General features: G+C 32.2%; 1 protein-coding gene across 2 annotated transcripts; it reads right to left on the bottom strand.

Annotated features, from left to right (window-relative positions):
- Positions 1-3089: 3089 nt before the first annotated feature.
- Positions 3090-16172, bottom strand: LOC105333606 (coiled-coil domain-containing protein 148). Of its 2 annotated transcripts, XM_066073232.1 has the most exons (14): positions 16107-16172; positions 15010-15066; positions 14604-14697; positions 13727-14114; positions 12714-12892; positions 10934-11132; positions 10500-10647; positions 8967-9173; positions 5916-6056; positions 5044-5162; positions 4146-4263; positions 3626-3676; positions 3402-3494; positions 3090-3285 (listed from the first exon to the last, which is right to left on the bottom strand). In XM_066073232.1, the coding sequence occupies exons 1-14, from the start codon at positions 16155-16157 to the stop codon at positions 3136-3138; spliced, it is 1995 nt and encodes a 664-aa protein (XP_065929304.1). In that variant the 5' UTR covers positions 16158-16172; the 3' UTR covers positions 3090-3135. The 2 variants fall into 2 exon arrangements, with proteins under 2 accessions (XP_065929304.1, XP_034308736.2); XM_034452845.2 differs by lacking the exon at positions 16107-16172 and having other exon boundaries at positions 14948-15027.
- Positions 16173-16409: the final 237 nt, after the last annotated feature.

The following is a 16409-nucleotide window of genomic DNA, read 5'->3' as shown; positions in this document are numbered from 1 at the left end:
GTTTCCAAGAATCGGAAATTCTGTTACAAAAATACCGTGTAAGGGGTTAACCATTATGAAAATGCACAACTTTTCAAAACTTTTCTAAATACGATCGCATCTGTACTAGTGCCGGATGATGTTAGCGCACTCATTACAGAGGTCACATCAAGTTCCCTGGGACGACAATTGCTTTTACCATTGTATTACACCTACCATCTTTTCAGCAGATAAATTATCCCCATTCTTTTGTCATATCCTATCATTTAGACCTTTATTTAAGAAGGCAATCGATAGAAATCAAAATTGATAAATAGTTCAGAATTTAAAAACATCAAAGACATAAAAAAAAATTACCAAAATATCCGTTTTTATAATAGTTTGTCGCAATTAGTCTGAGTTATTTTTTGTTCCTTAGTGTTTCTTTTCTATCAAGCATATTAGACGCACTTTCTCATTGCTGGAAACTTAGGTTTCTTACGGCTAGATATTATGCATATCCTCCTTTAATTAAAAGTATTGTTTGTTATTGGTGGCTTCACTGTCTCGTTTAGCAAGCTTAACAGTACCTGCAGTTTTTAACTACGCTAAATTAAAGTTGATATTAAAGTAGGTTTGTGAAACTTTTTTTATGATGTCATGTATTTGACCAAGAGGTGCAGAAGATAAACTGTTGAATGTTGTTGTTGAATGAAAAGAAATTGTAACAAATAGAACAGTGTGCATTCTTTGCTAACAATTTATTTCATTATTTTGTCGGAAGGTAACAGCTGTTCATATTGTATACATGTGCCCAAACCATTATTGTTATATAATTCCAGTTTTGACTAATAGGGTGTGAAAGTATAATCTGAGACATTGCACAGTGGTTTTAGTACAGTGTAATAATGATTTTTACATGTATTTCAAAGAAAATAATGATATTTTAAAATAAAATGTAATCGCTCGCCTCTATTTTTTTTATGTCGCTCCTAAATTTTCAAATTTCAGTATTTTAAAATCGCTCGCTCGCCCCAATATTTTTTTGACTAAAATCCGAAGACCAAGAAATCAAATTGGTGTGGCCTTACCTAAACCAAAACGCCAAAACGCTCAATAATGCAGTGCACTCTGATGTTGAAATACATGTAGATGTGAAATAGATAGGATAGTGATGAGATAAATGTTTATTAATCAAATACAGTTGTATAACGCACTGAAAACGTTCAAAAAGTCCTTGTTTATTGACAAATAATGAATTTTGCACATATTGATTTTCATCAAATGGACCCCCCCCCCCTTTCCAAATTTCTGAATCCGCCTCTGGTCGTTACCTTCATAACCCGCATGAATCATCAAAGAAGGCATTTTATTGTTTATATTAACTTTAATCTTTCCTTTAAATTGATCGTAAAAAGTAAGTAAAATTAACAAAATTATTGAGTACATCAATACGTAATATTAGAAAAAAACCCCGGTCAAATAGACTTCCATGGGAATTTTGAGTCCGACATTATAATGATAATTTCGTGCAGTCCATGATTTTTCTTAGATTGGTTAAGGTTTCAACCAATTAATAAACGGGGCGTTTAGATTACAGATCTGTTAGTTTATACAGAAGTAGGATTTACCATTTATTTCCGTAAGAAATAAAAACATAATTTAATAAAAAAAGATGTATTTTTTCAGCAAGTCAAAACGTAATGAAACCCCAGAACTGTTTTTTTTTTCAAGATTGTCAGTTAGAAATTGTTCTTCTCATAAACATCTAGGCCTAACGCTTTCTGATGGTTTGAATGGTCTGTGTACATCAAGATATAGTAAACATCGCTTGCAAAAAATTACGACTACCGGTACTTAAAAAACTTAAATTTACTACAGGCAGAGACAAATTATCAAATTTATATATAACTTCTGTAAGACCAATATTAGAATATGCTTCTGTTGTAAGGGATGGTCGTTCTTCCGCAGAAACTGAAAAGTTAGAAAAAGTACAGCTACACGCTGCAAGAATTGTCATGGGTCTTCCAATTTTATTTGATTGCAAACTATTTTCTAAAGCAAGAAATACTTTATTTATTGAACTATTCCAAAACAAATTTTAGGTATTATAGACTTGCATACTTTACTATTAGGAACTTAGATTATAAAACTGGCAACTTAGATTATAAAACTAATGTTAGAATTATATATATATATATATATATATATATATATATATATATATATATATATATATATATATATATATATATATATATATATATATATATATGCATTTTATAATTTTTTTTTGTTCTTTACTATATATATATATATATATATATATATATATATATATATATATATATATATATATGCATTTTAAACAATTTAACGATTTACCCCTTACTTGTTATATTGTGTATAATAAAATAGTAATATTAAGAACAGAAGAGAGTGTGCTTATAGCAGATATCAATAAGGGCTAATTAAAATATATTCTATAGTTCCACAAGTTGTTATATCAACATACATCTAAACACAAAATACTTAAAAAAAAAAGAAGAAAATTATCAACAGGAGTTGAACCCAAAACACTACTTTTCAATATTCACTAATCCAGGATGAAACCAGTGAACCAGGCTAGACATTATCATATGTGGTATAAAGTAGTATTCAAAACAACATTTTCATGTCTATGGACTTTGTTTATTATCCTCCAAAACATATTTTGAAAAAGTACATAATCAGTCATCTCTCCATCATTTTTTAAAAAGCAATAATTTTCATGTTGAAATACCCCTATGTCATCTTTACATGTTTAAAATTTGTGGAGAGAAGTCCCAGAAACAACAAAATAATTTAAAATAAACTTAAATGAGTAGGATTTTGCATTAAATCGTGACAATTTTTTTCAAGACTAATTTCTGATAATATAAAAGCAACTTATGGTATATTTATCATAATAGAAATAATAGATGATGTTACAATTTGGACTGAACAGTTTTCACTTTGTATACATGTACTTAAATAAAAAGAAAATCATTTCCAGGTATCAAATGTATTACATGTACATCTTAAACAAGATGTTAAAAGTATTTCATCCATACTCTGAAAATATCTGGATAATTTTGTGTTGTCTTCATTCATTCATAGATTTACAGTGTTCATTTGGGTGGCATCTGGGTGGTCTGTTTAGTCGTATTTAAACACGGTGGATTTCATGTCCCTCCGCGGGGGCTGGGGAGGAGGGACCCCGGCCATTACTTGCCGAGCATAGGGAGAATTGTGGAGACCGGCCTCCCTCAGTTTGGCCTCGAGGCGCATCCGTGGATCTGTGGTGATCTGAAACATCATCAAATAACAAGGAATACTTATTGGGGTCAATCAGAACTAGTCTACCTTTGTACTGTAGATTCTTAATCATAAAGTAACTATGTATAATATTAAATAAAACTCACCTGCTTGGAATTAAAGGTGTTAATTTCAAACAAAGGTTTGTTGATGTTTATATCTTCATCCTCTTCACTAGGATTATTCTTAGCTTGCCATGCCTGGAAGGAATTTGCTTAATTATTCTTCATTGTTAATATAATGTAAACAAAACTGAAGATGCAAATGTTCTGTACATAGTTAAAGGAAAAAAGATGCATTGTACATGCATCTTTCAAGGTGCATGTCTTACCTTTGTGTCTTGCATCATCCGAACTGGATCACTTTCTGCAATCACTCGAACCTGAAAGAATTAAACATTAATAAAATACAGTCAAACTCTGTTATCTTGAACTAGGCAGGACTGTCAAAAAGCTTAATATTTGAGATATTCAAGTGTTCGAGATATCAAAGGCGAAATATTTAAAAAATAAGAGGTTGGGACCTAAGCCACTTCAACATGATCCATTGTATTTGAGATACCAGTGCTCGAGATATCAAAGTTCATCTGTATTTCACAATTACTACAAATGCTGAACCAAGTTGAGATGATAAACCATCAACACAGTATATACATGGGTTAGCTAAGGAGTTTAAGTGAGGATTTACAAGTTTTACTGTAATCATGCAGCATCATTTCTGAAGCCAGTCACATGAGTGCAAATACACGAGACAAATGTGGACAGTTTCAATTCCCCTCCTAAGTACGATGTCAACTAACATTAATAGCAAGTACTCAGATTCAAACTCAACAATGTACTAATTAGACTAACTTGTTCTCGTAAAGCTTCCAATCTTCTTTCTTTCTCCAGTTCATCTTCAGCTTTCTGTTCTTCCTTTAACTTTCTTTCTGATATTTTTACGTCTAATTGTTCTTTGCGATAATTTACTCTGTAATATGAAAAAGAAAATGTGTCACAAGATCTTTCTCTATTCTTCTTTATTTGCATTTAAACATGTTCATGCCCAAAAATTCAAGGTGTACTACTAGGCTATTTTTGGAGTGAGAATACTTTGAATTTTTCTTTTAACAGCATACAAAATGCAATTGAATGGTTATTGATTAAGTCATAGTACAATGTATATATTTTTAATTAAAATACTCTGAAATTCGTGGGGGCCAATTTTTGTGGATTGCTTCAATTTTAAAGGTTCGCTGAGACATAATTTCGCGTATTCTTGGATACTTACAAAAGGAAATATGACTTTATAGTCCTAATTTATTTATTCGTGGAGGATGTTAATTCATGGGTGAGCGTTGCCCACGAATTCCACAAAAATTGAGCCACCTCGAAATATTCTAATGATTCTCAGTATCCAAACAGAAATATACTACATAACATGAAAATATAATTTTCGAATTACATAGCGGAAATCTTAAATTGTGGAGATAGGAAAAAATCAAGAATAATGGCAGTTAGGTAGCGTCTGACCTTAAATAAATTAAGACTAACAAGCAATCGGAGCATATTAATATTACATAAACACTACATGTACCCACCAGATCCCTAAATTCATTTCAAAGATATCTTAATTGTTTTATCTGGTGATGTTTCAAGGAAGAAAATAGTACATTCATTTTATAGAATAGAATTATTCTGATATATCCATGGCAACAATCATTCTGAACAGATTCTCCACAGGAGGAAAAAGTACTTTTGTGAGAGTTACCTCTCTTTGTCCAGAACAGCCTGTTCCTCCATCAGTCGCCTAAGTTCCTCCATCCTCTCTTTGTCTCTCTCTTCCTGTTTTCTTCTTTTCTCTGTCCTATCATCACTGAACTTTTGAACCTGTGATATAAAAATTACTGTATCACGTTTTATCGATAACACTGTACGTGTACAGAAATGTGTATAGTATATATATTATAAATCGTACTCACTTTGGATGGGTGTATTGTTAACATTGTAAAGATTAAATGCAAAATAAAAGGCATATGTACATTGATCAATAACACTTATAATTAAACTGTTACAGGTGTATATGTTACAAGAAAAGAAAATGTTTATGATATATTTACAGAGCATATACTACCTGTCCTATGGAAGCTCTTAAAGCATTTGCCAGAACTAATTATCATAATGTTAATAATTAGAGGTACTTTTAAATAGAAAAAAACTGATCATAATGGATAATAGAAATTTCATTGTCAGGTACATGTGAATGTTTAGCATCTTCAAATAGATTGCAGCAAAACTTGGAAACAGCAAATTTAATTTGACCAGAGAAAAACTTCATATATTGACCAATGTTCATAATATGCTGTTATTTCATAACAAATTCTTTAAAAACAAATGTTGTTAATAAATGGTATAACATTCTGCATGTCACTCACATAAATATTTATAAGGATTTATAACTATACCTATACATATAGATGTATTTTTCAATATCACTATTTGTTTAATTCAAAATTAAATTTTGATAAGTTGATAAAAGCATTTTACTGGCCGGGACATCACAATGAAGCATACTGAAGCAGTAAATTCACTTAATTCTGTGTTTGTATATGACATTATTTGGTAAGTAAACGTTTTTGTGACCTTTTCTTTTTCGTGTGCCCGTCGTTTCTTCTCTTTCTCGGCCTCCATTCGTCGCTGTTCCTGGGCCTCCTCTCTCCTCCTGGCGTCCATCTTCTCCTGTAACATCATGGCTTCCAGCTTCTGCTCCCTCCAAATCCTCACCTGGTGAAAGCAATCAAAATCTTAGACATGTATCTCTAAAATTGATCATATCCTTGAATCTTATAGTGTCTAAATCAAAATCTTGTAATCTTGCTCTTGATGTGACCAAATCAAAAGTTATAATTACCTGGTACTATACAGTCATGTATATTTCCAAAGAATCCATATACAAAGAACTATATAATTATTATGATATGAGTCAAATTTGGCTCCCATAATTCACCACTTTTTAAAGTGTTTTGGGTACAATAAAATGTAATGTTATTTTTTTTTAGAAGAGTTGTTATGAAATATATTTTTCATCTATTTATTTGATTTATTTGCACTCACTGGCAGTATAATATGACATCAGAAGTGACTCTATTTTTATAATTCAATCAGAATCAGTCAAACGTTGTCATATTTGTTTTCTTTTTACAAATGGAAAATATAGAAGACGCTTTGAACAAGGAAAATTTTTAGTCTTGGCTAGATACATCTCTGATCAAAATATTTTGTTTGTTCAAGCATGCGCTCTATGATTTTTGAAAGAAAAACTGCTTGAAAACAATCTGTTTTATGCTAAAATGCAAAATGGCGAGAAAAGGTGATCTTTATGATGTCATATATATATCTAAATTGTGGGCACTTGAATCAAAATGAAAAACAAGAGGCATATGGGCAACATTGCTCACCTGAGGAACAATAGGTATGATAAAATCTGCCTAATGGAGTCATAACACAAACTGTCTGGACAATGTAGTGTAATACATGCAGATCCTGTATATTGAATAAAAATCCATTTTTTTCACCCTGGATATTCATATGTTTATAATCAAGTCCCTTTCTAACAGGATGATTTTATAGTTGTTGAACATTGCAGTTCTCCAAAAGATCCTTAACAATTGTTTATAAATAGAATATAAACCTATATCAAACTCTGGACCCTATGTGAGGCCCAAGAATCGTCCAGGGGTAAAAAGTCTAAATATAAATTTTAAAGAATCAGCAATATGTCAAAATGCTTGCATATAAGTAAAACCATATATTATAACATTTCGGTTTTTGTAAACAATTAAAAAAAATTTCTTTGTAAAATTTGATCCCAAATGTGGCCCCAACCTACTCCTCAAGATTTTAATTTGAAAGAATTTAAATCTACATTATCTTAGGTTGCTTTCAGTAAATTTTAAGCTTTTCTATGCAAATGGTTTTCAAAAAAAATATTTTTGAAAGATTTTTCTCTTTATATTCCTATGTAAATTTTTGCCCCCTCTACGTTGTGACCCTACCTACGCCCGGGGATCATGATTTGAACAAACTTAAAACTACCCTACCTGAGGATGCTTCCACACACATTTCAGCGTTTCTGGCCAATTGGTTTCTGATAAGAAGATTTTTAAAGATTTTTCTCTAAAAATTCCAAAGGAAAAATTTGACCCTCCACATTGTGTCACCACCCTACCCCCAGCGGATCATGATTTGAGCTAACTTGAATCTACACTACCTGAGAAAGCTTCCGAACTAATTTCAGCTTTCCTGGTTGACTAGTCTCTTAGAAGTAGATTTTCAAAGCTTTACTCTATATATATTCCTATGTAAAACTTCGACTCTCCATTGTGGCTCCACCCTACCCCCGAAGGTCATGATTTTCACAACTTTGAATATACACTACCTGAGGATGCTTCCACACAAGTTTCAGCTTTCTAACTGAGTAGTTTCTGAGGTTGATTTTAAAAGATTTACTCAAAATATTCCTATGTAAAAGTTCGACCCCCCATTGTGGCTCCACCCTACCCTTGGGGTTCATGATTTTCACAACTTTGAATCCACACTACCTTAGGATGCTTCCACACAAGTTTCAACTTTCCTGGCTGAGTAGTTTCCGAGAAGAAGAGTTTAAAAGATTTACTCAATATATTCCTATGTAAAAGTTCAACTCCCCATTGTGGCCCCACCCTACCCCAAGGGGTCATTATTTTCAGAACTTTAAATCCACACAGTCACTACCTGAGGATGCTTTTACATAAGTTACAGCTATCCCAGTTGATTAGTTTCTTAGAAGAAGATTTTTAAAGATTTATCCTATATATTCCTATGTAAAAGTTTGACCCCCCCCCCATTGTGGCCCCATCCTACCCCAGGGGTCATGATTTTCACAACTTTAAATCTACACTACCTGAGAATGCTTCCACACAAGTTTCAGTTTCCCTGGTTCTTGAGAAGAAGATTTTTGAAAATTTCTAAAAAAAATTCTATAATTCCTAAATATCTCCCCTTGAAAAAGAGCATGATCTTTAATTTTCACAACTTTACCTAAGGGTTTGGTTGAAATTGGCCAAGTTGTTCTAGAGAAGATGTCAAAAATGTGAAAAGTTTACAGACAGTCGCACAGACGACAGACAAATATGATCAGAAAGCTCACTTGAGCTTTCAGCTCAGGTGAGCTAATTATGAAAAAATATTACGTATGTATATTTACAAAGAAAACAAAGAATTACAGTAAAATGATGACGTTCATTTTAGGGGCCATTTTAGGCCCATATCATATATATATATATATATATATATATATATATATATATATATATATATATATATATATATATATATATATATATATATATATATATATATATATATATATATATATATATATATATATATATATATATATATATATATATATATATATATATATATATATATATATATATATATATATATATATATATATATATATATATATATATATATATATATATATATATATATATATATATATATATATATATATATATAGTCCTTTAGGTTTAAAATCATGAAGAAACAGGACTTGCAAATCTCATCAAGGTATCAAATTTTAAATTTAAGTTTTAGGTAACACTGTTAGCATTAAATATATATTTTCTCCCTTTCAATTCTGATTACCTTATTATATAATTCATCCCTGATTTTTTTCTGCCCTCTGTTATATTCTGCTTGGACTTCTGCCAGCTCCTTGGCGATTTCCACCTCTATGAATGTATTGCGGGCTTTGCTGAATAACTCACTCCGGCCTTTTCTCCAGGCTACCACTAAAGCCCTTTTGCGCTCATGGAAATATTTGTTGGATTCACACCATTCTTCATGAGCTACCTAGATATATGATGAAAAAGATAATAATAATTAGCCTTTTGATCCAATAATATGAAGTTGTATACATGTTTATCATATACTTGGTATAAAACACAGGGTTTTGGACCCCTTATATGAACAACGGCACGTGCCTTTATCACATCCCATGTATCATCATACTTGGTTTCCCTCTTTATCACACCCTTTATTACCCCTTTCTGAACACCTTTGTATTTTAAATTTGGAGTACATTGAAACATTTCCTCTTTTTCAATGCTAATCTGCAGTTTGAATTGTGACACCATGACATAAACATTTTAATTTACATGATGTCAAAATGCATTTGTGAACATTAGAAATATGACATTTTTGAGATAATTATGGGACAGAGCAGCAATTGTGCATTCACAGAAAATTGAAGACTAGTTATATTGAATTCAAATGTATAGTAAAAACAACAAAAACATGTCAAAATCTATATCACACCATACATCAACCCTCAGCCAATATTGGTCTTGGGCTGATATTGAAGTCACGGCTGATGGGACTAGACACAGATTTTGCCATGTATTATTCTCTATTTACATGAATAATTTTTGCAGTACTTGTCAAATACACCATGTTATGTGCCTAAATTGTACATGTATATATATTTAAACAATAAAATGCTTTCTTTGGTGTTTCATTCGGGATGTGAAGGTAGCGACATTGCAGAAAAAATACATAACCCGTGTTAGCGGGTTATGTAAATTTTTTCTGCAATGATCGCTACCTTCATAACCCACATGAATCATCAAAGAAAGCATTTTGTTGTTTATATTAACATCTTTCTTTTAACTAGTTAAAATATTGATTATGAAACATTAGTAAAATTCACTAATTTACTATTAATGTACATAAGTACGTTAGCTAAAAAAAACCCGAGCCTTTGAGTCTGACATCATCATGATTATTTAGTGCAGTCCATGATTATTCTTAGGCTGCTGCAGGTTACGACTAAGCGATAAACAGAGCATGTCAATTTCAGTCCTGTCAGTTTCAGTCGCTGTAGATTTCGACCAATCCATAAACGGGGCATGTAGATTTCAGTCTGGCTGTTTCTATAGAGCTATGAATTAACTATAAGTTTCCTTTAGAATAATAGGAAATACTACTTAGTAGATGTAAATATATTTGTGTTAAATCCTAATGTCTCTTCATGAGATAAATTATATAAATTGATTGAATCACTTAAACAAAATAAGCCTCACTTTATCGGAAGTATTTTATACATTGATTTCATTTACTACCATTCCTCTTATGCCTCACTTTCTGAGGTGTAGTATGTACAGGGCTTCATATACTCACCAGTTCAGGCCTAGATTTATGAGGCAGATGTCTCCTCAATCTGTCCATTATTAACTTTCTGCGATTGTTGAGTTCCCTGGGATATTGATCATAGTTGACCACAAAACAAAAGTGATCCTCCTCACTCCAGCCCCCATGTGTGCCTCGGCTGTTCAAAAGTACAAATAAATGCATATACATGCAGATAACATATTCTAATTGTGACTTCACAAAGCAGAAAACCTTTGTTATTTGCTATGGGTTATCAATATGCCATTGGATAAAAATCATATCTCATTTAAACAAACCATATATCCTTTTGATAACAAACATTGTAATGTTACTAGCTTCCTCTTTGATCATTTGAAGAAACATGTCATCAGGATAATAAGTAATTTGTCATTTAACCAGGGTGTAAATAGTCACTGTTTAGGCAGACACCTGTTACACACTACCTCAATATCTTGGAGTGTTCATCCTCCAGAAAGTGAAGCCTCTCTCTGAACTTCTCATCCAGAATGATAAACTCTTGTAACACTGTGACCTTCAACTCATCATCAGAGCACTCAAGGTCAAAGGCCTCCTCTGGAATACCCTCAGCAAAATCAATATGTGGTGTTTCTGATCCTCCATGAGTTATCTCCCACAGAAAGCCTACAAAAATTGAGGAACATTAAAATTTTGTATTTATTAGATACTCTACAACTATTTACATTTTTGAACTGAATATATAATGTTTCAGATGTCTGATATAGATAATATTAACCAAGTCTAAAAGTGAAGTGAATATCACCCATGGAAGGTACCTGAGCCATCATATTCAACTCCAAAAAAGTTATTAATTACAAAAATGTAGGTTTTATATATATATACAGGGATAGACATTAACTTTTCAATTCACTTGCCCTTTGGGCAAGTGAACTCAAATTTTGACATGCCCGAATCTAATTAAACTTGGTTGCCCGAATTCAGTAAGAAGAAAAACACACTGTCAATCAATTTTATTGATATAAACAAGTAGTAATATGCCAATAATGTTATTCTACAGCACATAGGCAAGTGGATCTTGATAATCAGATTGTTATTTCCAAGAATCAACAAATCCCCGTTTTCTTTTAAGTTCGTATTTTTTTTATTTTCAGTAGAATCTTTTGATTCTTTTGATTTACTTTCATTTTGTTTCCCCCCAAAGTATTTAAAAAGAGAAGACTGCGATGCCATGACATTTAATAAAACTGAACTATCTCCGTTTCCATCAATACACGTGTTTGTGAAATAATCAAGTCGTACGACAAATCGTTCAGAATATCGTGACATGCACAATGGTTTGGCTCTTTATTGTGACAGCACATACCGTAATACAAAAAAGAACTACTGTCATCGAGCACATGGATATATATTCGCGGGATCTGTAAATCAATGTAACAAGAATGTCATATGGAACACTTATCTAAAGTTAAACGCTAAGGTAACAGAAGACTGAAGAGTTCCAATTCGGAAAGGATGTTGATTTTATGATAAAAATTATTTGTAACCAAAACAAAAGAAATCAGAAATTTTACTGGCCTGATCAGACAAGTCTACCCAGAGTTTCACTTGCCCGAATAGAGATTTTACTTGCCCCGGGCAATCGGGCAACCGTTAATGTCGATCCCTCACACATATATATAATCAAAAAAGAAAATGAACAGTTCCAAAGTTTCTATTCACTAGCGCTTTCTGGATTTACATCCTTCTTCATATGTTACATAACTTATGTACGTTCACCTGAAGAAGGATGTAAATCTAGAAAGCGCTAGTGAATAGAAACTTTGAAACTGTTCATTTTCTTTTTCTTTTTTGATTATTTATACTGTGTGATATCACCTTTCACTCATTTTGGATTATATATATATATATATATATATATATATATATATATATATATATATATATATATATATATATATATATATATATATATGTGTGTGTGTGAACTGTGTCTAACAGCTTCAGAAGTTTAAAGAAACAAGGAAAAGCAAATTCAGCCAATATCACAGTACAGAGGCAGATATGTAAGAGATATGTAATTATTATTGTATGTAATTAACCTCAGATAATAAGTCTAACTTGTGTTTATGAAAATATTATCTACAGAAACCAGTACTTTATGGAACAAATCAAAAATTCACAATGCTTTAGATACAAGTTTGTGAGTGAGCAACATACATGTCTTTGTGTGAGTATGAGATCTACCTGAGCTGAGCTCGCCCTCCAGACACTTCTGTTCGTTGTACAGCTGCTGCAGTATACTGTTCTGTTGACCTTTGACCTGGCTGATCATCTGGCGGATCTCGGCATGTTTCTCCACCACCTCCGGGTCACCCATCCGGATTCCCTCGTGGTTGTCCTGGATCCAAAACTGCAAGTCTTCCCTGTTATATGTACCATTTATGTTTTTATATCAAGTAGAATATGGCTGATATATGTATTATTTCTTTCTAATTGTGATATGACCAGGGTAACGAGTTCATACACTCCACTACAATATTTTTTTTAGAACTATAGGCATCTGTAGAACTATTTTTAACCTTTTTGATAATAGCATCATCTACAGATTAATGGTAACATGCATGTGCTGTTTGATGATTAAAATCTTTTTCAAGGAAAATACTACATGTTTATTGATAGACTGATTCTTTATTACTTATATTTATATAATTTTCAGCAATTAAACAATTACTTGGTAAATATTAATTATTACTAGTATTGATGAAATGGAAAACTGATTCATAGTGTTAAAAATTATCACAGACAAAGACACTGGGAAATGTAAATATTATTCACTAAAGGCATAATGGATTTAGGCATCTGATAGACTTATAAGCAACAAGCTAGGCTTACTAAGTAAATATCAGAAATGCACACAACAGAAGAAAAAAACAGAGTTTTTCTTTTCTTTCTGTTTCTCCCATAATGTCACACTGAATAAACATTAATCAAAGCACTATAGAAAAGAATTTAGGCAGTTATATAAAGAAGAAAATTGAATATCATAAATTTTATGCCATTGGGCACTTTTCAAGGACCTTTTACTATCTAATAAATATCTGCATTTTTAAAGACAGGGTAAAAAATGTCTAAAACACACTTTTCATTCTATGAACCCCCTGCTGAATACTCATCTCTACTGCATTTCCAACCCCCCCCCCCCCCCCTCCTCTTTTATCCACCTCTACCCCCTTAAAAAAAATAGACACACAAAGTACCTCAAATTCCACACAGGATCACAAGTGTTCATTTTAAACTCTGCAAACTCTTCATCAAGAGATGCCTCATAGAGGTCAAAGTGTTCATACATCCGACAACAGCCGCTTCCTTCTGTGGCGTTTTGCCGACGATGGCCCTCTACCTCAGCCTGTGCCCTCTTTCTGACATTATTCAGTCTCATAAACTCCTTCTGCCAAATCAGCTTGTGCTGTTTTAACAGGAGATTTTCTTTGCTCTGTTTGGACATTTGCTCAATTTTCTTTACTTTGAGCAGACTTTTCTGAGCAGAGAATTTTTTTTCAGCAGCCATGAGTTTAAGTTTGTCATAATCCACTGGGAGGTATTTATTGCTGCGTATTCCATTATTTACTCTCAGTTGCATCCTGTCTGTAATAAATAGGCATATATGATAAAACATGATGAGTCACAGTCCCTGTTCTTTCCATTTAGAGGAATTTTGTTCCACTACATGTGCATGGGGAATCTACAGCATTTCAGAAACCCTTGACTGGAAAATGTCAGGGTTTATACTTCATATTTTATCTGTGTTCATTTTCATTTTGAGAAATGTTCTCAAAGATTCAAAAGATTAAACATGTCAAAGTTAACCTACCAGTACATACGTCTATCCCACAAACAGTTACAGAAACAAAGGGACATCAATTACAACATGAAATAATGCTGGGTTTTGATATTTTGTAAAGCATTATTTGCTTCTACAATGTCAATGTTAACCTACCAGTACTTATGTCTATCGCAAAACAGTTACAAAAACAAAGGGACATCATTTACAATATTTAATAAGACTGGGTTTTGAAATTTTATAAAGCATTATTTGCTGCTACATATTAATGAAAAGGAACCATTTATACTAACTCGATTCGTCTGAGGTGTACTGTGTGATGAATGGCTTCGTATCCATTGTTCTATTCGGCCAACTAGGACTAGACATGATTGAAGGATGGAGCACCTAAAATGAATAAAATAAAGTTTGGAACCAAGTATCACTGATTTATAAATAATTATTATAACGTTATATTATTTTTATGTGTCTTAAGATTATCAAACATGTATGATACTGTTAAAGTTTGAGGAATTCCGAACACATTGTTTACGTATTTCTTCGATAAAATAACTTTAAATCAAAACAAGTTATCTAAAAGTATATCGTGTATTTTTACTAAATACATATTTCTTTAGATAAATTGTTACTCAAATACCTCTTTGACTGATTGTTTCATTTAAAAATCGTCATTTTCTGCGAGTCATGTCTAGGACTTACCTTGTTTACCTTCTCAACGTAATTTTGTCCATCACAGATCCCGATCCCGATCCCGATCTGAAATGTTTACTACAGAATCGAGTACGGTATTTACCTATACATTCTTCTTTGAGGAAGTGAAAAATGTGACGACTTTATTGTTAAAAAAGGCATTTACTCGTAGATAATTATAAAGACAAAACTATCTAAAACGTATTCACAGACAAAGTAATAAAAGTATAATAAAAAATAGTTTCAATAATACATGCATTTAGACAATTTTTAACCATAAATTTCGACTGAGTGACCTGTACCTAATAAAGAAATTTATAGACATGAAAATGCATTGACAATAAATCTATGCACTTCATGACACCCCCCCGCCCACCACTAAATTCACAGATGTTTTGAGCATTGAAGAATGCAAGTTAATAACATGATCACAACATTCTAATTACCTTGCATTAATTTAGTATTCATTGATAATAACAATGATATTAATCTTTACTCTTTGTGTACATTTGTTTAAAGTCACTATGAGCGGCGGATCCAGCATTTGAGGATGTGCGCCAGACACCTCATCCCCCCGTGCAGTGGATGGACCAGGTCGAGGAAATGTTGTCTTACAGAAAAAAATATTTTTTTAAAACGTCACCTTATGTATCTCAAACCGCTGTCATACAACAAATGAATAAAATATTATGAAATATGTTTGAAATTTAAATTAAAATATTATTTCAATTTCTATTAATCAGATATTTTTGTAGAAACCTAAAAATAAAAATTTTAAACATCCGGTAAGGACATGTATTCAGACAACGTCGTACGTTTAAATATGCACACGGTGGACATAAAAAAATCACTGAAAGATGACGTTCTAAATAATTGACAACAATTATAGAATTTATGCGTCTGGGTTTTGTTTTGTTTTGTTTTGTTGGACTGTGTAGAGTGCATTACAAATTTGAACAAAAGGAGACGCAGAAAGCTTTGCTTGTATAAATAAAAAGAACGCATACAGATGTACATATTTGAAATTTGAACACCGTTTTATGTAATGTTCATTGAACATCACTAGCTATTATAATCAGACTTTATAATTTATATGCAGGATTTACCTGTGAATCATTGTCAGCACCATTTCTATGGCCGCTGGCGGAGTCGCCCATCAGTACATGCCGTGGTCACGTCAATTTGACAAACGTCAAAATTCTATCATTGGGAAGAGACAAACTATATCAATTAATGTTTGGCGGTGTTCATTAATTGATTAACATGCGGTAAGTGTGAAATCTGACACTGTAGAAATGCCTATTATCATCAGTGTCTACTAAGAGACATCTCTCAGTGGTCCATGACACATGTCGACGGCAGTGGGTTAAACTTTATACCAGTTTCTTGGATTTTATCTGCATTAATTT

Source organism: Magallana gigas, chromosome 10 (assembly GCF_963853765.1).
Source record: "Magallana gigas chromosome 10, xbMagGiga1.1, whole genome shotgun sequence".
Taxonomy (NCBI): domain Eukaryota; kingdom Metazoa; phylum Mollusca; class Bivalvia; order Ostreida; family Ostreidae; genus Magallana; species Magallana gigas.
The sequence above is the reverse complement of the archived record's forward strand: the minus strand, read 5'-3'. Positions and strand labels throughout refer to the sequence as shown.

Bases quoted from the DNA above. Each gene is read 5' to 3' on its own strand.
- LOC105333606 (XM_066073232.1), bottom strand. From the start codon at position 16,157: ATGGGCGACTCCGCCAGCGGCCATAGAAATGGTGCTGACAATGATTCA. The intron at 14,115-14,603 runs GTTAGTATAAAT...TATTTATTACAG, and splicing joins GTACACCTCAGACGAATCGA to ACAGGATGCAACTGAGAGTA. The intron at 11,133-12,713 runs GTAGATCTCATA...CAATTTTTGTAG, and splicing joins GGAGGGCGAGCTCAGCTCAG to GCTTTCTGTGGGAGATAACT.